This window comes from Microtus oregoni, unplaced genomic scaffold, assembly GCF_018167655.1.
Source record: "Microtus oregoni isolate MIOR12 unplaced genomic scaffold, Mior012 000014F_ref0000157, whole genome shotgun sequence".
NCBI classification, from domain to species: domain Eukaryota; kingdom Metazoa; phylum Chordata; class Mammalia; order Rodentia; family Cricetidae; genus Microtus; species Microtus oregoni.
In genome coordinates, this window is record NW_024543073.1 from 20,755,313 (window position 1) to 20,779,344 (window position 24,032).

The following is a 24,032-nucleotide window of genomic DNA, read 5'->3' on the forward strand; positions in this document are numbered from 1 at the left end:
CTACGTTACTAGAACCCGAAGCCTTCAGCCTCCATTTACGATACTGAGAGAACAGCTTCTCTGTTACACACTGTGAGTTTATTGAGATGATATGCTGGAGTCAGAAAACCACCAAGGCAAGTCATCTGTGGTCCTCGTCTTGAGATCTCAAACCTGAGCAAACACTCAGAAGTGTACTGTCCTTTGCAATCTAAGGCACCATCAGTTATGAACACTGTTATTCTGTGTACCACTGGGGGAGGAGGGCTGCCAAGTATACCTGAAGGGCATCAATTTGTGATGTGCCCAAATTTCAGAAGTTAAAAATGAAGAAAATTAGCTGGGCGGTGGTGGCACACGCCTTTAATCCCAGCACTCGGGAGGCAGAGGCAGGCGGATCTCTGTGAGTTCGAGACCAGCCTGGTCTACAAGAGCTAGTTCCAGGACAGGCTCCAAAACCACAGAGAAACCCTGTCTCGAAAAAACCAAAAAAAAAAAAAAAAAATGAAGAAAATTCTGCTTCTTGGGATCTGTGTACGGTATATTTCCAGGGCTTACCATTTATTTAATACTGGATAGCCAGTTGGTTCTCTCTCTCTCTCTCTCTCTCTCTCTCTCTCTCTCTCTCTCTCTGCATTCCTTAGTTGCCTTCAAACCAAGTTTTAAAAGTACTTTTTGAGTCAGGCATGGTGGTACATCCTTTGATCTCTGTATTCAGGAAGTGAAGGCAAAAAGGGTGATAATTTTGAAGTCAGTCTGAATGCATACTGAGTTCAAGGCTAGCCTGAGCTACGTAGTGAGACTCGGTCTCAAAAAATCAAGGAATGTACCTTAGTCGTAGAGTGCTTGCTTAGAATTTAGAAAGCCCAAGTTCAATATTTAGAACCATTAAAATTCTTTAATAGTCTTTGTGATGACATAATTAAATGGCTAATAAAAATGACATACATGGAAAAACAAGTTTAACAGGGTGAGGCAGAGGCGGTTTAATAAGGAGCTACAGCAGACCTAGAATGCTCTACCTTCTCCTACGCTGATTATAAAAAGTAAATCTGTTACTAGGGAACCGCCTGTGTAGTCTGTGTACAGACACCTTATCCTGAAACCAGGCATCAGCAGGAACAGGGACGGTCCCCGTCCTGCAGGAGCTCACGATACAGCATTACAGATCCCACTATAGGGTCTGGATTGAGAGCCCACAGAGAAGTCTCACGGTGCCAGTGTAAGAAAGAGCTCCCTCTAAGGCCTTCACTTTGAGCATCTCGATAAACCATGTTCTCATTCTTGCCTACTGTATGCTGAGAACCGTGGAGCTCAACAAAGACCGACACCAAACAAGGCGGACTCACAAATAATCACTCCGTTCAGTATCTGTTACTCACGGGAAGCACTTTCAAATAGGTCAAGTCCTACAAGTTCAAAGGACTTGGCAAAAGGTGTAACCCAGAAATCTAATCGCAAATCTTTCTGTACTCAGCATCTGTACAAACGGTAAGGAGGTGGAAAAGCCAAGACACAGCACAGTTGTGGCAATCCAGAAACCAGCTGTGCACTGCCTCGCTACCTAACTCACAAGTGCATTCTATAGCATGGTAGGTAAATAAAGGGATGTTGAATGGTTACTTCTGCAATGCCTAGGAAACAGATAAAGTTAAAATAGCAAATCACCATTTTCTTTTTAAAAAAAAAAGATTTATTTATTATGTATACAACATTCTGCCTCCATGTATGCCTGCCTGCCAGAAGAGAGCACCAGATCTCATTACAGATGGTTGTGAGCCACCATGTGGTTGCTGGGAATTAAACTCAGGACCTCTGGAAGAGCAGCCAGTGCTCTTCACCACTGAGCCATCTCTCCAGCCTGCAAATCACCATTTTCAATTGGTCTTTGCGTACTCGAACTACTTGAAGGGACTCTCAAAGACAAACACTCATAAGACACTGACATGTTTTCAGGAAACAAGGGGCCGAGGCCACTGAAACTTCACTCGTTTCCTCTAAACAGCACTTTTTTCTTGACCATGAAAAATGAGTTCCATGGGCGAGATAGCAGTTTGATGGGAAAGCTCTGTGGTAGTTCTCACAGCTGGCAAGGCTGGCCTACCGTAAGGGCGGCTGGGCAACGCGAGGGGGAAGGGTCAGGAGAGTAGGCCTCTGTCGAAGCAAATTGAGAAGCTTTTGCTTGCTGTGGTTTTACTTCGGTTTGAAATTTGTAAGGCATAAATTCAAAGCTTGACTTACAAGATAACCTGTTTCTTCACAGACAGAGTCTTTCCTGAGGAAGCCCATCCGCACTCAGGTGTTGTTCTAAGAGTAACGCCTCGCAATCTTCTGAGCACCGGGTAAGGGCAAAGCCAGGGAGAACGACTGCTGAGCTTGGTGTGCACCTTTTATTCCCCATTATTCATGATTCTTATTCCACACATGGACTTTTTAGATATGGGGGGAAAAGAGATTATTGATACTTTGCTCGGAATGTGCTGTTGAGATTTAGAATTCCTTCTTCATTCCTTACCGGGCTTGACAGCAATCAGAAACCCTCCCTTAGCTGCAGTTCCCCTGGCTATCTGAATGCTGTATGTCTGACTTTTTCTTTGTTTTTGAAGCCAACCTGCAGTTCACTACATAATGAGTAAGAACACAGGCATGCTTGTTTGTCCAACTGAATACACTGGATTTCAGAACATCTGAAAGCCAACCTACACTCTGTGAAACAAACTTTAACTTTTCCACCCCCTGCCAAAGAAATTAATAGGAGCAGCACCCGTCCCCCCCCCATCATTAATACTTCAGTATCTGACACCTCTAAAGGCGCTGCCTAAGGAACATTTAGTTTCATGGACTCGGGGGTCACATTCCCCTTGCTGTCTCCCAATGCCTTTAAGTTTATAATGAGAAGCAAGACGCAGGTAAGATCTATGTATTACGATTGTCCAGACTCCTAAAGTTTCCTTTATTCTGCGTACTTGCTCTTCATATGTAGACTTTATCCCCTAGGTCAACCTAACCATGAGCTTCCCGAAGCATCCGTCTTCTCAGAATTCACAAGGAACTCAGTCCCCGCCCTTTGCTTTGCCACTTCTCAACACACCGATTGTTCTCTTCTTATGATGTGAAATAAGCCCACGTATTAACCACAGTCGAGTCCCTCATTAAGAACTTGGGGTTCTCTTGGTAAGATGCAGCCTTTAGCGATGCTGGAGAAATGACTGAGCAGTTAAGAATACCAGCTGCTCTTGCAGAGGACCAGTGTTCAATTCCCAGCACCCATAGAGTGGCTCACAATTATCTGTAATTCAATTTCAGGGATCTGATGCCCTCTTTGACCTCTGTGGTACCCAGCATGCAAGTAGTGCAAAGACATACATGCCAGCCAAATACCCATACCATACACATAAAAATAAATCTGAGTTCTCTTACACTTATTAATAAGTTTCTACCTCTGCTTTGAATTCGTTCATCACTGAGAACTCTTGTATGTGGGCATAAAGCACACATTACATGTCTATTTCTCTTGTGAATCAGCTTAACCTGTGAAGCTTCTGCCAACAAACCTATGGACACAGTTAAAAAAAATCTCTTTTCATCCCCTGCACATAAAAAGTTACAAGATCACAATTCAATTCTACTATTCTTCCTAGCCTCAATTCTTCTAAGAGAAAGATTTTTCCCCAAAAAATATTACTGATATCGATCCTAAGATGGTTTAAATAAGAAAAGCAGTATAAGTCTTGATTTTGGTCCTTTATCAATTTTCAAAATAAGGTTCATTTCTTAGCACTTCCTTACAGGAAGCAGTAAGTTCTCTTTTTTAGGATCATTATGAACACATAGGATTTAGACTTGTGTGCAATTCCGCAACTGGCCGCAGTTAGTTCCTTATCCACACTCAAACTGTCTTTCGAGTCTGTGAACTCTAAAGACACCAAGACAGTGATGTTCAAATAAGAAAGGGGAGAGTGAAACAACTGGCTGGCTAAAAGGCAGGATTTAAAGTTGAAAAGTTATTACGCAAATTCTGTGTTTATCCCCAAAATTAACAATGCCACAGCATCAGGCAGCTAGGATGTCCCAGCTCGTGACACCGTCTCAACCTTACTCACTTAGCTAACTGAATTAAAACCTAGCCACACTTCTACAATAGTCAGAAGACAAAAACTGTAATGAGAAGAGAGGGTGGCGAGACACATGCTAAATGACGGCCATGCTGTAAGTCAGAGTACATTCCAAAGCAACAAGCAAATTTACAAGTCATTCAAGAACCCTGGACCAGAACAAGGTTTTGTCTCACTGGCATTAAATGGGCTTTAGCAAAATCTATTACAGTAAGTGAGAATGCCAGATGGAAGGCATAGACTTTAACAACTTACTCCAAAGCCTATTAGTAACTATTGGGCTACTGAACCTTGTGACAAAGGGGTTCTTCTTATAGCTTCTTCCAGGTACAGCTTCTTAAAAAGCTTGACTGCTAATGCAATCTAAAAATTAAATGGTCTAAGATACAATATTGGAAGTGTATCAGGTCCAAATAAGCACCTTCCAGTTCAAGAGGGGACCAGCTGCCCCGCTCTGAGGAATGTGTTGTCCAATGGCATGGCTTCCAGCTGAGGACGTCAGGATCATTTCAAACTCAGACCGGACTGGCTCCGAGTCTCCGGGTGCTAAGCGAGGTGTTAGAGTTAGGGGCCTGCTCTGCACAAGGCCAACAAGGGAAGAGGCACAAAGCCTGATTCCATCTAGAGGATGCACCTGGCCCAACAGGCAGTCCTTCCTCCGGGCTTCTCATGGTGCAGAACCAGGTCTCATCAGCACTGAGACAGCATGCCCTGGCCGATTCTGCTTTGTCCTTTTTTCTGCCTAATAATGCATACATACTTAATATTATTATAGTGTTTCCATGGGAACCCTAGAATTTGAGACAGTCTAGTTTGCCTCCTTAATTTATTGCACTGTCTATGATTTTCAGTACAATTTTTAAAATTGTTTTTCTGAGACAAGGTGTTAGAGCTCCATATATAGTCCAGGCAGGCTTCAAAATTTCTGATCCTCCTACTTTGGCCTCTCTAATGCTAGAATTACAGGCATGTGCCACTTCCCTCAGCTCTCTGAGCCATTCTGATTACTGATTTCTATACTCTGAATGTAGTAAATGAGAAGGGATATTCTTAACTTAAAAATACCTTCTTAAAGGCAGAGTACACTTTCTGTTCTCAGTGAGTTACCAAACAACACTGCCTTAAAAATTCAGCTTCCCCAGCTCCTGAGAAGCATCTTTTCCTGCAGCCTGGGGCTTCATGGGTCATCGGATTCTCTTCCAGTCATGACCACCTTCCTATATAACCTTGTCTGCTTCCTGGAGGAGCAAGGAATGGTCAAATGAACGGCAGAACAAGCCAGTCTAAGAATGCGCTGTGAACTCGGTTTAGTGTTATGTGTCAGCGCTACAGCCGCGTGCAATTTCAGCACAGTCCATGTTCTGGAAGATTCTTGCTGAGGCTTAGCCTTCTGAAGAAGATCTCCCAATCAATATGACCCTCGTTCAAAAAACACCCAAGAAGAGAAGAAAAGGCAGCTGTCTGTTAGGTGATATATAGGATTTATCTGGTATCTTCAAAAACCAATCGAGAAAATTTTCCACTCACTGGTTTTAGGTGAGACACTGAGAAAACAAGAAAATCCTTCTGCAAAATTTCCAATCAGATGATATTATCTAAAGACCTGAAGCGTGAAACCTGGATTACAATAGCTGACCATGGAACGCCTACGAAAACTACAGATAAATAAATAAAAGGTGTAACACAGAGAATTTATTTAAAAACTGGGTATTTTCCATAAATTAAGAATGCACTAACACAACAAAGATAATCCCAACTGAACAGTTAGAAAGAAAACAACCTATCAATAGGCACAAACATTTATTATATATTTTAAAACACTTTGGGGGCTGGGTGTATGGGTCACCTGGTACAATGCTTGTCTGGAATGCATGAAACCCTGGTTCAATCTCCAATGGGTGGAGGAGGGCACCAAACTTTAATGGTAAAAGCATTGAGATCTAATTATTTTCCTAATATTATAATTAATATATTTTTTCATATATTTGTTAAATCTTTACTTTTGAGAATCTTTTGCTACAGAATAAATTTTTAAAGAACATAGAACTTCAATATTCTACAGGTAATCACCTAGCTGACATGTTCACGAGTTTCACCGTGAAATCATGTACTGTCAGCTCCAGCTTTTCCTACTTACAGTCCACTCCTCTCTGCACCTAGCTGACGTATTCATGAGTGTCACCATGAAAACATGTACTATCTGTCAGTGCTGGCTCCACAGCCACCACCCCACAACTCAGCCCTGCTTTCAGATTCTTCTAGCTGTGGAATAATTACCCAGAGGGCATATCCTAAAGGACAGGCAGGATGAACGTAGAACCCTAACAGCCTGCATGAAGCTTAAAGAGTAGATCCTGAGAGTACACATTATACTTATTACCTAATCTTGCAAACAACATGATTTTAGAATTCCTTAAGGCCTACATAAGAGTGGCTATAAGTTATTATCTGGATGTCTTTAACCCAGTAACTTCCTGGGATAAAATATGACACATGAAACCTTCGGTTACCCAAAAATTCCACCTTTGCAGAAATGCTGTTTCCCACAGAAATGGTCATTTAAGCTATAAACAAATATTATACTTACAAAAATGGAGGGGAAACAAACATTAACCAAAGGCACAAGCAGGCTGTGCTATACTTCCATGCCATGACTTGGAAAACGATGCAATCTAGCTAGTAACATGCATTAGAGGCAAATCTTTTCGAGCCATGGTCGAGACACAATGTATAAGTATTTTGTTGGCCTTGGCCCTTAGTTCCTAGAAGGGAGCCTCTGAACCCTTGTAATTTCCTTAGTGATAGAAGTGGCTTCAATATTCATGTTACTGGGCGACTCGGTGTCAGCTCTTAAATAATGTGGCCAGGGGGTGGGCTACACTGAAGAGATGAGCCATGAGAAGTCTTGGGCTTCCTGATACCGCAGGATAGCAGACCGGCTTTCCAGAAGTGTTGTGATTATGACTCACTGCACAGACATGCCTACACAGTGACACCCCACTCAAAACTGCAAGTCCAACGTTCCAGTGGGCTCCCCCTGGCAGCACATACAAGGGAAGGCAGCAAGCCCTGAGGACCTGGAGGTTCTGCGTTTGGGACTTTCAGCCTCCCTTCAGCCCAGGCTACCCATACCCAGCAGACCTTGAGGTCTAGTTTGGAATAAAGCTGTAACCATTCTATGATTCTTTTTTTTTCTTTCATTCTATGATTCTTTATGAGGTCCTTTCAATGAATTTTCAAACCCAAGGAAGCAGCTGGGACTCGTAGCTGGCTGATCAGAAGTGCAGATGATATGGAAACACGGAGGACGGCTGGCATTTGAGGTGAGGGGAATGCTGGGAAGAACTCTATCTCTGAAACATGGCCTCACTTCGCTCGAGTCAGAATTAAACTACACATGATAAAAAGTTTGAAAAGACAGCCAACAGACAGTGGCAGGAGAGTGACAGCCATCGTAGCTGCAGTCATTCAGGAGCTCAAAAGAGAAGAAGCAGTCAAGTTACCAGAGGGACTTCAGGGGCAGCAGAGACGGGTCAGGTCAGGGTAGGCTGCAGCCCAGCTGCATAAGCTCATTCAACAACTACCTGTCAACGCAGACTACATGTTAAGTCACTGAACTAAGTCCTAAGAGGAGGAGGAGGAAGAGGAGGAGGAGAAGAAGAAGAAGACGACGATGATGACGGAAGAGGAGGAGGAGGGAAGAAGGAAAAAGAAAGAAGAGGATGAGGAGGAGGAAGAAGAAGAGAAGGAGGAGGAGCAGAGTCCTGACTCTCACGGCACTTCCAGATCTGGTCAGGAAATGACACCATCAGTGATGTGACTGCAGCTAAATGGGCTGAGAGACAAGCTAAGCACTCGGCCCTCAGACCTCAGCACCATTGTCTCTACTTTTAGACACGGCAGACATCGCATGCGCTACCCAGGAACCGGAGAATGATGCAAGGCTTTAAAGAAGTTTCTGTCAATGACAGAAATTCAGGTTAAACCTTACTTTACCTTCCACTAAGCCAGCAAGGCCACCAACCAGCTCCCAAATCATGACATGGAGAGTTATTATTAGTTATGAATGGTCAGCCTTGTCTTATGCTAGTTCCACTAGCTCTTATAATTTATTTTAACCTGTTTCTCTTCATCTCATTTTGCCTCTGGGCTTTTTAATCTTCCTTTCCCTCTGTACGTCCCACTCTGTGTCTGGCTGGCTGCCCTAGGGTATCTTCCTTTCTTTCCCCCTCTTTCTCTTCTCTCCTCTTCCCCCAAGCCTAGATTTTTCCTCCTATGTATTCTCTCTGCTCACCAGCCCCACCTATCCCTCTACTACCTAGCTTCTGGCCATTCCGCTTTTTATTAGACCAGTCAGGTGCCTTAGGCAGGCAAGGGGAAACAGCAACACATCTTTACATCATTAAACAAATGCAGCATAAACAAAAGCAACACGGCTTTACATAGTTAAAGTAATATCCCCCACATAAACAAATGTAAGACATCTTTGCCTAGTTAACGTAATACTCCACAACACGCATATTCCAGCATGTACCTAATATTTAAACACCGTATTAGTTCCTGATTTGACAGCCAGAAAATCAAATTCTTAAAGTCATTTGCTTCTTCTAAGCTAGTAAGAATATTTCTAAAACCTCATGACAATTTTTTTTTCTGAAACATCAAATAAAAAAAGGAAACAAACATAAGCCACAAGTCCCCATGTGACGTGGGACAAGGTGATACCGGGTTTAAACAAATTTAAACATTTTCATCAGGGTACAAAGTCCATTTCAACTTTCTGTTAATGTTACTACTTTCAGTTGGTTGTGTTTCTCCAATTGTCATCAGATTCTTGATTTTTTTTTTTACAAAAGATGAATTAATTTTGCAGTTGTTTTTAACAGAAACACCCTAAACCGTCTTTCTGAGCAGCGAGCAGTCGCGGGGTAAGTCCCCTACCTGTTCTCATCCAGCTGCACCAGGAACCGGACAATGTCCCGGTGCGCGCTCAGGACCAGCAGCTCCGTGTAGGGGTTCTGACTCTGATCCTCTCCTATTGTCTGCAAAGCAGCTTTCTTGTAATGAAAACAACAAAGCAAAAACAGAAAGATAAAATGATTTACAACCGCACAGTATCCACATAAGAACAGAAGATTTTTAAAGCCATGGGATATTACTTTCTAATACTAATATAGACTTCCTACAATATCAAGTGCCTAATTTGCCAGTTCTACATGTAACTATTTCTCTTACCAAAAATCTTAGTATTTTCAAGCCACAGTAAACTTGCAAACAGCAAATTTTATTTTGTTAAAGTCTCAATAAGCCTAATTTAAAAAAAATATTGGCCCAATTTAACTCAATTTTTTAAGGAGTGTTTCTCCATCAAAGTTTGTTGGCGACCAAGGCGAACCAAGGCTCAGCAGGTGAAGGTACCTGTCACTAAGCCAAAGACTTGAGTTCACTCCTGGGCCAGATGATGGAAAGAAAAAACAAGTTGTCCTCTGTGCCCCCCCCACAGACATACACACACACACACCCCATACGAAGGCACACAGACATACACACACACACGCATACACCCATACACACATGTACATACACACACAGACACCCCCCCACACACACACTCATACATACACACAAGCACACACACAGACATACACATACACAGGCACCCCCCCACATGCACATACACACACATACACCCATACACACATGTATATACACACACAGCCATACACACATGCACACACACAGACATACACATACACAGAACCCACACACCCACCCACACATACACACACAGCCACACACACATACATACACAGAACCCACACACCCACCCACACATACATACACACATGTACGTACACACGCACACACACACATGCATGCAACATGTTTGGTTAGAAAGAAAGCTACAGACTAAATGCACCAAACACGGACCGTAGCAGCTCACCAAAAGCACTCAGAAGATGTCTGCTTAATGAACAAAGACAGCAACGAAATAATTCAGACTCCCGAGTTCAACTCCAGGCAACTGTACTGATAAAGGTAGTTCCAACAGGCAGAGTTTTATCTGGAAGGCCAATAGCAGACTCTTCACTAAGGACACACACCGTGTAACTTAACTCTGCAGGGTAAATCTTACTGACCCCACTTCTGGAGTCAAACCCTACACAACTCCACCATAAAAAGCTTTGTTCTTAAGCAGGGTTTCTTAAGTCTGACACAAGCGACATTTAGGACTAGATAAGTCTTTGACACTGAGGCCTCTCCTGGTGTTAGGATACTTACCGGCAAGCCTCTTTTCCACACACTGCCCCCATCACACCTAACCATGGCCAACAGTAGACACTGTATTATCCTCGGGGACATTACCTCAGGATTGAGAAGAATCACTGAGATTGGAGGGCTGAAGTCATGTTCTTACACGTTAGGGAAAATCAGGGGTTCTGATAATATAATATTAAAGGCAGTTGCACAACCAAGGTACTTTTACATGGAAAAAAAAAAGTAAAAACCAGCATGCATTAAAGCTTTTGGAGAAAGTCCACCCTGAGGTGATGGTTTTGTTTTTATCCCGTCTCCCTCTAGCAGATGCTCAGTTATGGAAACTGCTTCCCACAAGTGGGAGTTTGCCAGGCATGGCAGAACTGATTAATTAAATACTATACTAACCAAACAAACACGTTAACTCAAATTGTCATATGTATGTTACATAGCCATTCAATAACCCACAACTCTTCCATAACCCGAAGGATTCCAGAATCGTATGAAATAAGTGGTTCGATTTTGTTTTAAATCGCGGTGTCAATGGCAAAGCTGAAAGAGTTAAAACTGCCAAGTTGTTCGATAATCCTAACTGTAAAAAACGCTTCCGATGAGAAAGAAAAGGCAACACAAATTGTTTCAGGAGGCACACGAAACAAATCTTAGACGCCAACTTGTTTAAGGTGGCAAAATCCTTTTACTATTTCAAGTATAAGTTAAGTGTGACAATGAGACCGTGCACATACTAAATAAACAGAAATCACTTTCTTGTTTGTTTCTCGAAAAGCAGCTAGTTCATTCCGCATTCCTTAAGCAAATGCTAGTCGATGTCGGCAAGAGGCCTCAGTTCAAACACGTTAAGGGAGGAAGTTGCCCCTGCTGGTTTGTAGTTAAGTCCCACTTTTCTAAACAGTTGGCCCTGGAGCAACCCTAAATTCCCCGCCTGGCCGCAGACCTGCTTCCGGCGGCCCCGGCACACTCGCTCCGCCCCGCCCCTCGCCCCGCCCCGCCCAAAGGCCTGGCCCCGCCCCGCAGCCTGTCTGGCCCGCGCGCACTACCTCGCCCAGGCCCTGCGGCTCGCGGCCTCCCCCGATCAGCCAGCGTAGCATCGGGCCGGGGCGTCCGCGGCCCACGCGGCGAGATCGACGCGACGCAGACGCCGGTGATGGCGCTCGGTGAGCCAGAGGCGAGGCAGCGGGAAGACAGAAGTCTAGTTCGGGAGCCGGCACGGAAAGCCGCGGCGGCGGAGGCGGAGGTTCCGCGGCCCCAGTGAGCACGCGCGTGGGTGCCGTGCGGTTGGCGCAAGAGCTCAGGTCGTTCGGGCGCCCCCTAGTGGACGTGCGCTGCGGCCACCACTCTGAAGGGCTGGCGCTCGACCAACATCCTGTGTGATGCCCTGTGGAATGCGTCCCAGGAAACCTCCCTGTTTCCCAAGAGCCAGATGGGGAAGGTGTGCCTGCAATGGACTTCTGCACCGGAACGGATCTAGTGGCGCTCTTATACACACACACACACACACACACACACCTAACATTGTGTGCTACTGTACAAGTATTGCGCCAGTGCTGTCTACAGAAATGCTCACATAAATAACACGTCTCTCTTTATAGATCAAGAAACTGAAGCGCTTTAAGATTAGGTAATTTGTCTAAAGATAAAAGCCAGTAAGTGGCCATGATGGAATTATGACCTAATCTGTAAATTTCAGAATCTTGTTCTTAACTGTTGCCTATGCTGTTTAAGACAGTCTTCCAGAACAGAAAGTAAAAGCCAAGCAATCCATATCCCTCCAAGCCGGCTTCCTCCCTCCCTGGCAACCGCTGCAGCTGCAGCTGGAACGCAGGCCTTTGCACATGCTGCAGCACACTAAACAGCACTTCTAGCCCCAAACATTCTATGTCAACCACTGAATTTTCCAGTTTTCTTAATAATCAGAGGACTGTGGCTATTCACCATGGCTTTGTATAAAAAATTACCTGGATAGCTTTTGAAAATGTAGGGTTCAGGCTTCCCGGCCAAACTTAGAAAAGTAATAATATCCGTAGTTGGAGCATAGAAGTCAAGGTTTGGGGACAGTCCATTGGGTGAGTGTCTGGAGTGCAAGGCTTGAGAATTACTGATCTAATCTTTGTTACATACAAATGTGTTGGTTAAAGTTCTCCCATGGATGTGTATTTGTTAGGTTTTCAAATGAAGCTCCTTGCAGTAAATTTCTGTGGGGAAATCTATGTAAATGTCCCTTCCAGTGCATTAATATATAGGATATAGTTGCACGAAGATGCAATAAAGAAACATAAAAAACTACTGCCTTTAGGGACAAAGCAGAAAGGCCTAGGCAAAATAAGACTGGGCTATATATTACACTTAAATGTATTAGACGGGAGCACCTGCTCAAGTTGCCGGGACCTAGGGGATTCTGGGAGCTACTGTGATTATTCTTAGTCATTCTAAGTGCACTCTGCAAAAAGAAGGGGAAAAATGCTCCCAAAGTCTGTTGCTTTTCACATCGCTGTGATCAAATATCTAACAGAGACAACGCTTGGGGGAGGGAGAAGCCATTTAGTTGGGAGGGCACGGAGGGTCCGTGGCAGTTTACACTGGGGCGGGCCAGGAAACAGCACTCAGCTGCCTCCCCTTTATCTCGGCCCACGAAATGGTGGCACCCAGGTTGAAGGCAGACTTTTCTCTGCAGTTAATTCTTTCTAGAAACATTCTCAAAGACGTGCCTAGATGTGTCCCTGTCTCTCTCATGCCATTTTAAATCCAGTCAAGATGGCAGTTAAGATTAACAATCACATAAGCATCAGGTAGAGGTTGTGTTCCGTTTGCTATCCAAACAACCCAGTGAAGTGGAGAGGACAGACAGAAGAGAGACTAGCTCCCGGAAGAAAAGTCTTGCCTTCAGTGAAAAGAAGCCCCAAAGTGTCTGAACTTCCGTTCTAGAAGGAGTACCTTCAAACGAGGCAGCATGGCTGTCCAGACAGCAGGAAATTTATCCTGCTGTTCCGCTTTCTTCCGGGCCCCGCCCACCTTCACAGTAGCGGAATCTAGGGAACGTCCCGACTGCCGTTGAGAGCACTGAGGAGGATGGACACTTTTTCCTTGGTGAAGAAAGGTGTCTGGGACTCAGCAGGGATTCACCCTCTACCTTGGGGACAATTGTGACAGCAGAGTCTGTCAGAAGACACTGCTAGAGACTCCAGAGACTGTTTAAAAGCTTTAGTCTTCTAGGAGAAAAGTGGCTGTTGTACAGACCTGCCATTACCCTTTCCATCCGCAGCAGGCAGGCTCTTTTCTCCACTTCCCATGGATCCCATGGCAGGTATTTAAGGACTGCGATGTCAAGGTAACCATGTATATGAGTGAATTTAGGAAAAAATTCTCCACATAGACCCAAGGACAGCACAGATTCAGAAAAGACCCAAGAAAGTCTTAAGCTTTTTCCTCGGGTTCATCCCCGGAGTGGAGACAAACTTCAGCAGTCGTTTTGTTTTGTTTTGTGTTTTGTTTTTTTAAAAGGCAAGTGCAGTGGCATGTATTGCAATCTCAGAAATTCCTCCAACTAGGCACTACTGCCTAAAGATTTCACTCTTGTCTTCCATCACCTTATCCAGAGATGCTAGACGTTCATTAATTTTGTCATTGAGCTGATTTTGGTTGGTTTTTTTTTTTTTGTCAATTTACCCAGAGCTCCTAGGAGCAGCCACTAGTATCGTTTGATAACTGTGAAAACTCTCAAAATTTTCTATAGAGTCACTAGACCCTTTCTTCTCATGATTGGTACATCAAGGCAGTCAGATGCGCCTGTCTCATGACAGGTTTGTGAGAGTTCACCCCATAGGTATGTAGGGCTCTCCAACCTCTAGAAGGAGCTTTAGTCATGGGAGAGGTGTTGACCAACTTTTTTGTCCCTCCAGCCAGCTTCCAAACAACCACACAAAGATTTTTTAATTCTATAAGCTTGGCCAATAGCTTAGGCTTGCTTCTAACTAACTCTTATAACTTAAACCTTTTCTATTAGTTTACTTTCTGCCTCGTGGCTTCATCCCATCACATGTGTCCTACTCATCCGACTGGTTTCTCTCTGTGTCTCCTGGTGACTCTACCTTTCTTCATCCCCACACTCTCTTCCTGTCCATAAGTCCCGCCTAATCTCTTTCTGCATAGCTATTGGTCATTTAGCTCTTTATTAAACCAATGAGAGCAACACATCTTCACCATTATCTCACGACAGAGAGGCTTCAGTAACTTACACTCCTGTTGCTCTAGAACCACTTCTGGTACCAAAATCTTATTAATCCTGGTTCACTACACAAACAGAACTGATAGAAAGAATATATGTGTCTATGAGATGTGATAGAGTGGCTTACAGGTTATGGTCAGGCTATTCCAACAATGGCTGTCTCCAGATGGAAAGCAAGCAGAGAACAAGGGCTTCCTTCTTCCATGTCTTTTATATAGGCTGCCACCAAAAGGTGTAGCCCAGATTTCAGGTGGCCCTTCCTACCTCAGAAGTTCCAGATTTAGGGTGGGTCTTCCCACTTCAAATGATTCAGTCGAGAAAAATCCTTCACAGGTGTGCCCAGTCACTTGGGTTTTAGTTAATTCCAGACATAGTCAACAACCAAGAATGGCCACCACAATGTTGCTGCAAGTATTGTCAAAGCTACTAGACAAACAGAAATCAAAAGAATTCAAAATGGAAAGGAGAGATACCATCGTTAGGATCGTGAAGCATATGAGCTTCACAGAAAATCTCAAAGAATCTGCAAGTACTAGAACTTAGGAGTTCAGCAAAGTTACAGAGCCCCAAATTAACACAAAAACAGCTGTGTTGTTATAAATTAGCAACAACAAACTCACAAGGAAATTAAGGAAGCAACTCTATTTATAATAGCACACTTCGGAATAATTACTTAAGCATCTATTTAACCCAGGATTTTAAAACCTGTACATCGAATACTACAAAACTTTGTTGAATAAATTTAAGAGACCTAACAAAGTGGAAAGTTGTCTCATGTTCACAAAATGATGCTAAACTATAGCAGTACTACCCAAAGCAATGAACAATTTAATACAAGTTCAATGTTTCACAAAAATGAAAATGATAATCCTCAATTTCATACACACAAATTACAGGAAGTCTTAAGTAGCCAAAGAAATATTGAAAAAAAAAGCCGTAAGACTTACACAATTAAAAAAACAATGGCAAATAACTTAAATAAACATTGTCTCAGTGTAGAAGCCCATGAAAATAAACCACACAGTAGTCATCAGAGAAGCCCAAATCAAAAAGCACAGTGGTAGGCCACTCTTCACACCTACCAGGGCACACTTTCCTAAAATCTTTTCAAAAATATCTGCAAGAACCATATGACTATCATATTCATATAATGAACTTCAAACTATATCCAGACTTCAACTTTAGATCCAAAGTTTAAGATGCATCATTAACATAAGTCTAAATCCAAAATCTACAAAGCTTCTGGAATAAAGCATGTTGACACATTTTGTGACTTTGTGTTGGATGAAGATTTCTTAAAGATGACCTCAACAGTACAATCCACAAAAGTAAAAAATGATAAATTATGCTCCCTAAAACTAGCATATCTGTACTTCCAAAGACACTGCTGGAATACAATAACAAGCCATAGACTATAGAAAATATTTGTAAGCCATATGAGTGGTAAGCAGCTTGAATCTAGAACACGTTTTTAAAAACTTAGTGAGGTGGCATTTCATTTGTATTTTAATAAATAAAGTTTGCTTGAAGATCAGATGAAAACAGCCCCACCTGTCAGCCTTGCAGCCAAGCAGTGGTAACACACACCTTTAATCCCAGTAGCTACACTAGTTGCCATAAAGATTGGGTGGTACATGCCTTTAATACCAGTGGTGCACGCCTTTAATTTTAGTCCTAGAGAGGATTATAGAAACAGGAAGAGACAGTTCTCAGTCACAGTCTCATTCTGAGGTTTCCTGGAGACAGGATCACCATTTTCAGACTGAGGACAAGGTAAGAGTCAGTGACTGGCTGCTTTGCTTTTCTGCTCTTCAGACTGAACCCCAATTTTGGTCTCTGAGTTTTTATTAATCGTGCTACAAGTCAGGATCCATTTCTGGGGTGGAATGAACTAAATACATGTTATAGTTTCTCTCCAGGTTAGACCAACTGTAAAGCATCACAGAATCCATGGTGTTGTCCCCCAAGGACCTGAAAACGGTGAGCTGGGGGAACCCTGGAGTTCACAACACTACCAAATCGACATTTCCTTTACTCCCGGAAGTTCCAAGCCGGAAAAGACTCAAACCTTGAAGTGACCACCGTGGTGCCACAAGATATAGGGACGGCTTCTTGTGGCTGGAGACCCTGAAGAAAGGGAATCCACAAAGCTCAAAAAGAATCGGGGAGGCTTCTAGCATTCTCCCCACCCCAATTTTTCCCCCTCCCGTGGCCTAGATTTCAACACACCCTCAGCAATCCTGACAGCTGCGGGAGCAGCTAATACAGGGGAGCTCAGAAAGAAAACTCTAAGAAAAATAAAACCTTCTCTCCATTTGATGGATCCAGAACCCATTTGCCATCTTTCTGACTCCATCGCAGCTGGCGCTAAAGATGGAAAAGCTGCAGAGCTGCGTCGTTTCTGGTCAGGATGGAAATGAGTACCGTAAAAACACCAGAAAGCACAGGAGCACAGTGAGAAGAGGAACGGAGGAGAGAAACCTACGCAACCTCCCATCATCTATGTGAATTCATAGCTTTGTATGCAAACATCTTACCTTAATATGCACACCAAAAACTTAGAGAACAGAGCTAACAGAATTCTGCCCATGTTCAAAACAAATTATTGAAGAGGCCAAACCCAGTTAGCAACACAAACTCTTTAAAATTGAACTGGCATTGAAACTACAGCACACAGTTAGGATGTGTGCCTAAGTCAAGAGTCAATTGTTATTAAAATAGAAATGCCGGCATTCCTACAGGACCTTACTAAAACTAGTATTTCATAGGTCACACTCTAAATGGGAATACAAACCAAAATTACATATTATATGAAGCAAAGATTTCAACTTGTGGGAAAACACAATTTGCCAATGACAAAATTATAAAGCTACTGGATTGTTAGACTTTAAATCAGCTCCTAGAGAAATTGGGAATTGGGGCTGGAGAGACACTCCTGTGGTTAAGGGCACTGGCTCTTCCAAAGAATCCTGTGTTCAGTTCCAAGCACCCACATGGCAGCTTCCAACCATTTTTAACCCCAATCCCAGGGGATCCACCACCCTCTTCTGGCCTCTGTGGGCACCACATGAACATAGTACACAGACATACATTCAGGCAAATGCTCACGCATATAAAATGAAAATAAAGAAAATCACACAAGAATTAAGAAACTGCTCATTAAAACCACCTTGTAATTCTATCCCACTCCAGCCAGATATATGATCAAGGAAACAAGTGCGGGAGAGGTTAGGGGAGGGAAAGGAACCTCTACCCACCGCCGATGGGGTGCAGATGGTGTGATCACCTTGGAAGTCAGTACAGAGGCTACCCAGCAAAACAAAAACTAGAACTACCATACGGCTGGGCTGTATCACTCCTGCCATTCAGCGCTGAGATCTCTGCACATGCATACTTATAAATGCACTGTTCCCAACAGCGAGGAAATGGGCCCAGCCCAGCTGTCCATCAACAGAAAGACGGATAAGGAGAAGGTGCCACAAAGACACAATGGAATTTTATACGACTGTCAAGGGAAATGAAACTGAAATGCTCGGGAAAATGAATGAAGTTGGAAAGGTTTACTAAGTGAGGTGACCTAATCTCAGAGTTGAGCCCTGTATGTCCCTTGCATATGTAGATCCTAATTCTTACATGTTTACATGTATGGAAACAATGGGTTGTGAGGATGGGTATAGATGATGACACCGGATTGGAGACCAGAGGGGACAGGGGGTGATGTCACGAGGTGTGGCAGGGTGGAGAGGGAACAGGTCCAGTGTGACAGAAAAGTGGGAAGGGGGCTGGGGCCTGCTCCATGTAGACGGGCACAAGGTGGACGGGAATGCCAACGAAGGGGTTGAAAGAAACAACAAAACAAATTTTGCTTTGAAAAATACAATGAAGCCTCTTTTCTTTTCTTTCTTTCTTTCTTTCTTTCTTTTTTTTTTCTTTTTTCTTTTGGTGTTTTGAGACAGGGTTTCCCGGAACTACTAGCTCTTGTAGACCAGGTTGGCTTTGAACTCACAGAGATCCGCCTGCCTCTGCCTCCCAAGTGCTGGGATTAAAGGCATGCACCACCACCGCCCATCTTAAAATCTCAATCTTTATAAACTAATAAAATCAAAATAATTTAAAAATAAGAAAAATTTACAGTGGAACCACAGGCTGCAAAAATATAAACAGAATAGAAGAATTAATACTTTACCACAAAATGATGTTCAATTAAATAGGATTATTTAACTAAATAGATATAAATGCTTAAATGGAAATTGTAAACATTCCTGAAACGAAATGACATATAAAAATAACAAAATAGAGAAAACAAATGAAAGAAATTAGAAAATTAAACATTAATAATAAAAAATGTTAACTTGTTAAACGGGCTCAATAGCACAATGGAACTGATAAAGTCAGCAAACATGAGTCAAGAGAAATCAATGCAACCCAGACAAAGCTGGCTTATTTTTAAAGATCATTAAAATTGATATTCTTTCTAGCAAAACCAAAACCAACTCACAGAAATTAGAAGTCTAGGGACTGAGAGGTAGTGTCTCTACAGAGCCTACAGACTCAGGAGGAACAGTAGGGGACAGAACAGAACCCCACCCATGTATGTAACAGTGTCTCAGGTTTCTCAGCCACTGAAGGCATCCAGGTGCAAGCAAGAGCCCCAGAAGTCTCACAACCATTTGCAAAATTGGGCTCTCTCTTCCTTTCCTCTCCTTAACACAGCAGCCTCATCTCTCCAGCTATCTCTCCCAGGCCTTCACTGCACCAGGATCCCACGGGCACTCGTTCAAATGTGGACACTCACGGCTAAGGATTTTGCCCTCCAGCTAAACCACTTGTTGTCTACGTCATGGAACTAAGCAGACTGTAGTAGCAGAATTTTAAGTTGAGTCTCCACCTCTATCTGTAATGGCCTTTCATTCATAATATAGTATTTGTAATTGTATTTGCATTGGTGATGACAGAACTTCACCACAACGCACGCCACCGTTCAGATTAGCTTCACTCTCTTATTTACTGACTTACTAATCAACCACAGTCAATAGTGTATCACATTAAACCTCTGGGCAGCACAGGCCAAGATTTTATTTTCCAGTCCATGGGGTAATCCTTAACAATATGAGTCCATTCAAGCATCCACCCACAGTTCCATTACACCTGCAGTTCTATTAGCAAAGGTCAGCATAGGTGAGCTCACTGTCAGCTAGAAGGGGCGAGAGTGGATGGGTTTCATTGCTCCATCGTTACTATCACTGTGACTGTCTAGAATTCAAGTACTTGAGATTTCCAAGATACTAAATATCTATTTAAACTACCAAGAAGCATTGGCTGAATTTGGAGTCTTACCCAGAAGGTACTCTTGTTATTATACTGTAGATGATCACATTTAAGTCTCTTCATAAATCAGTAATGGGTAATAGATATTTAAATTACATTACCACCTATTCTACCATACTCTTTAGGGACACAAACATCTACACACTCAATAAATACAACATACCATTGAGAATTCACAACTAGTAACTATAGATACTAAACAACAGTGCTGTAGCTAGACAAAATGAAGAGAAATGAATTAATGTTTTTAGTTCACTTATTCATACAGAAAAAACAATTCCCAGTCTTGGTGCATGGTGGAATCACTGAGAAAGCATTAAATTTATGTTCAATTCTAACCCGAATCTCATGTTTTTGATAGAAGGAGCTGCCTGGACATTAGATTTCTGTACATTTTTTAAATAGCTGTAACATGAACCCAAAATGAAGGAAGTCCATTCTCTACAATATACACTATGTGTACACATGCTACCGGTAATCAGGAAGAGAGAATAATCACATACAAGTCTTTGAGACATAAAATTAAGTGGGGTTACCTAAACTTCCTTAGTTATGTTTCTGTTGCTGTAAAGAGATATCATGACCAAGGCAACTTATAACAGAAAAAGTGAATTTATTGGGCTCACGGTTCAGGAGAGTTAGAGTCTATGACCATCAGGGCAGGGAGCATGGCAATGGGCTGGTGTGGCATTAGAGCAGTAGCTGAGCACGTACTTCTGATCTATAAGCATAAGGCAGAGAGCAGACAGCTATTTGGGAATGCTGTGGCCTTTTGAAACCTCAAAGCTGGTGCCCAGTGATATACCTCTTTCAAAAAACCCACACCTCATTTTTATTTTTTTATTGATTTTATTGAGCTATATATTTATTGATTTTTTTGAGCTATACATTTTTCTCTGCTCTCCTCCCTTCCCATGTAGATTAGAGCCATGTATGTCTGTCTCTCTTAGTGTCCTCATTGTTGTCTCGGTTCTCTGAGATTGTGAATTGTAGTTTGATTTTCTTTGACTTACGCCTAAAAGCCACTCAGGAGTGAGTACATATTATATTTGTCTTTCTGGGTCTGGGTTACCTCACTCAATATGATGTTTTCTAGATCCATCCATTTGCCTGTAAATTTCAAGATGTCATTTTTTTCTGATGTGTAGTACTCCACTGTGTAAATGTACCACATTTTCCTTATCCATTCTTCATCCGAGGGGCATTTAGGTTGTTTCCAGGTTCTGGCTATGACAAACAATGCTGCTATGAACATAATTGAGCACATGTCCTTGTGGTACAATTGAGCATCCTTTGGGTATATACCTAAAAGTGGTCTTGAGGAAGTCTGTTTCCTAATTTAATGAGAAATCACCATACTGATATCCAAAGGGGTATACCAGTTTACACTCCCACCAGCAATGCAGAAGTGTTCCCTTTTCCCCACAACCTCTTCAGCATAAGTTGCCATCAGTGTTTTTGATCTTGGCCATTCTTACCGGTATAAGATGGAATCTCAGAGTTGTTCTGATTTGCCTTTTTCTAATGGCTAAGGATGTTGAGCACTTCCTTAAATGTCTTTCAGCCATTTTAGATTCCTTTATTGAGAGTTCTCTGTTTAGGTCTGTACTTCATTTTTTTATTGGATTATTTGTTCTTTTGAGTTTCTTGAGTTCTTTGTATATTTTAGAGATCAGTCCTCTGTCTGATGTGAGTCGAGTGAATATCTTTTCTTTTTCCACAGACTGACTGTGTCCTTTGCTTTACAGAAGCTTTTCAGTTTCAGGGGGTCCCATTTATTAATTGTTTCTCTCAGTGTCTGTGATGCTGGGGTTATATTTAGGAAGTGGTCTCCTGTGCCAATGCGTTTAAGTGTACTTCCCACTTTCTCTTCTATGAGGTTCAGTGTGGTTGACTTTATGTTGAGGTCTTTGATTTGGGATTGAGTTTTGTGCATGCTGATAAATAGATATGGATCTATTTTCATTCTTCTACATATTGATATCCAGTTATGCTAGCACCATTTGTTAAATACGCTTTCTTTTTCATATATATATATATATATATATATATATATATATATATCTTCTTTGTCAAAAATCAGGTGTTCATAGGTGTGTGGATTAATGTGTGGGTCTTCAATTCGGTTCCATTGGTCCTCCTGTCTGTTTTTATGCCAACACCACCAGGCTGTTTTCAGTACTGTAGCTCTGTAGTAGAGTTTGAAATCAGGGATTGTGATGCCTCCAGAAGTTCTTTTATTGTACAGGATTGTTCTGGCTATCCTGGGTTTTTTGCTCTTCCATATGAAGTTGAGTACTGTTCTTTTGAGGTCTGAGAAGAATTTTGCTGGGATTTTAATGGGCATTGCATTGAATCTATAGATTGCTTTTGGTAAGATTGCCATTTTACTATGTTAATCCTACCTACCCAAGAGCATGGGAGATCTTTCCATTTTCTGGTGTCTTCTTCAGTTTCTTTTTTCAAAGATTTAAAGTTCTTGTCATAAAGGTCTTCCACTTGTTTGGTTAGAGTTACTCCAAGATACTTTATGTTATTTGTGGCTTAAGGAAGGAAAGGCAGTTTCTGGCCCTAGGATCAGAGTATCATATGTCTTGGTGAGAAGAGAGTGTCAGGGAAGAGCAGTTCACCAGGAAGCAGAGAAATGAGGATACCAGAAGAGGCTAAGGTGTATTCCAGCAACCAACTTCCTCCCACAAGGCTCCGCCTTCTACCTTTGACCACCTCCCCCACAACGTTATTACATCACCACTCTATCAAAGTGTTAACCCACTTATAAGGGTTGAGCCTGGTGACCTAATCATCCCTGAAAAGGCATCAAGACATAAGCAAGGGTTATCATCTCAACCCAGCCGTGTTATCAAGGAGGCCTTGCCCATCATAAGTAGAATAAATGGCTCTGGAAAACACTCGAAGAGGAGGATCCAGTTAAACCACAAGATATTCTCAGAGTCTCAGAGTGATTTTTATTTTTTTTTCCATTTTTTTATTGAGAAAAGGAGAAAAAAAAACAAGTTTCCACCTCCTCCCAGCCTCCCATTTCCCTCCCCCTCCTCCCACCCTTCTCCCCCTCCTCCCACCCTTCTCCCCCTCCCCCCACTCCTCTCCCCATCCCTCTCCAGTCCAAAGAGCAGTCAGGGTTCCCTGCCCTGTGGTAAGTCCTAGGTCCTCCCCTCTCCATCCATTTCTAGGAAGGTGAACATCCAAACTGGCTAGGCTCCCACAAAGCCAGCACATTACGTAGGTTCAAAACCCCGTGCCATTGTCCTTGGCTTCTCATCAGCCCTCATTGTTCGCCATGCTCAGAGAGTCCAGTTTTATCCCATGCTTTTTCAGTCACAGTCCAGCTGGCCTTGGTGAGCTCCCAATAGATCAGCTCCACTGTCTCAGTGGGTGGGTGCACCCCTCGTGGTCCCAACTTCTTTGCTCATGTTCTCCCTCCATCTGCTCCTCATTGGGACCTTGGGAGCTCAGTCCAGTGCTCCAGTATGGGTCTCTGTCTCTATCTCCATCCATCACCAGATGAAGGTTCTATGATGATATGCAAAATATTCGTCAGTATTGCTATAGGATAGGGTCATTTCAGGTTCCCTAGCCTTAGCTGCCCAAGGAACTAACTGGGGACCTTGGCTTGGGCATCTGGGAGCCACTCTAGGTTCAAGTCTCTTGCCAACTCTAAGGTGGCTCCCTTAACTAAGAATTGTGCTTCCGTGCTCCCCTATCCAACCTTCCTTTATCCCCATCCTCCTTTTTCCCTAAGTTCCCCCCATTCTCCCCTTCTCCCTTTACTCTCCCCATCTCCCCTTACCACCATCCCACCCCACCCCCAAGATCTCAATTTTCTCCCCGGCCATTTTGTCTACTTCCCATAGCCAATAGGACAACTATGTTTTTCCTTTGGTTCACCTTCTTACTTAGCTTCTTTGGGATCACCAATTGTAGACTCCGTGACCCTTGTTTATGGCTAGAAACCAATTATGAGTGAGTACATCCCATATTCATCTTTTTGGGTCTGGGTTACCTCACTCAGGATAGTGTTTTCTATTTCCATCCATTTGCATGCAAAATTTGAGAAGTCATTGTTTTTTACAGCAGCGTAGTACTCTAAT

General features: G+C 42.8%; 1 protein-coding gene across 2 annotated transcripts in view; it reads right to left on the reverse strand.

Annotated features, from left to right (window-relative positions):
• The window catches only part of Wdr41 (WD repeat domain 41), a 43,210-nt gene extending 31,536 nt beyond the window's left edge, over nt 1–11,674 (reverse strand). Inside the window, exons 1-2 of one of the 2 annotated variants that reach the window (XM_041663662.1) lie at nt 11,411–11,674; nt 9,036–9,151 (exon numbers count right to left, since the gene is read on the reverse strand). In XM_041663662.1, the coding sequence (XP_041519596.1) occupies nt 9,036–9,151; nt 11,411–11,461 (167 nt within the window). In that variant the 5' untranslated portion in view covers nt 11,462–11,674. The remainder of the gene's footprint in view (nt 1–9,035; nt 9,152–11,410) is intronic. The other variant, XM_041663661.1, reaches the window with a different exon arrangement.
• Nucleotides 11,675–24,032: the final 12,358 nt, after the last annotated feature.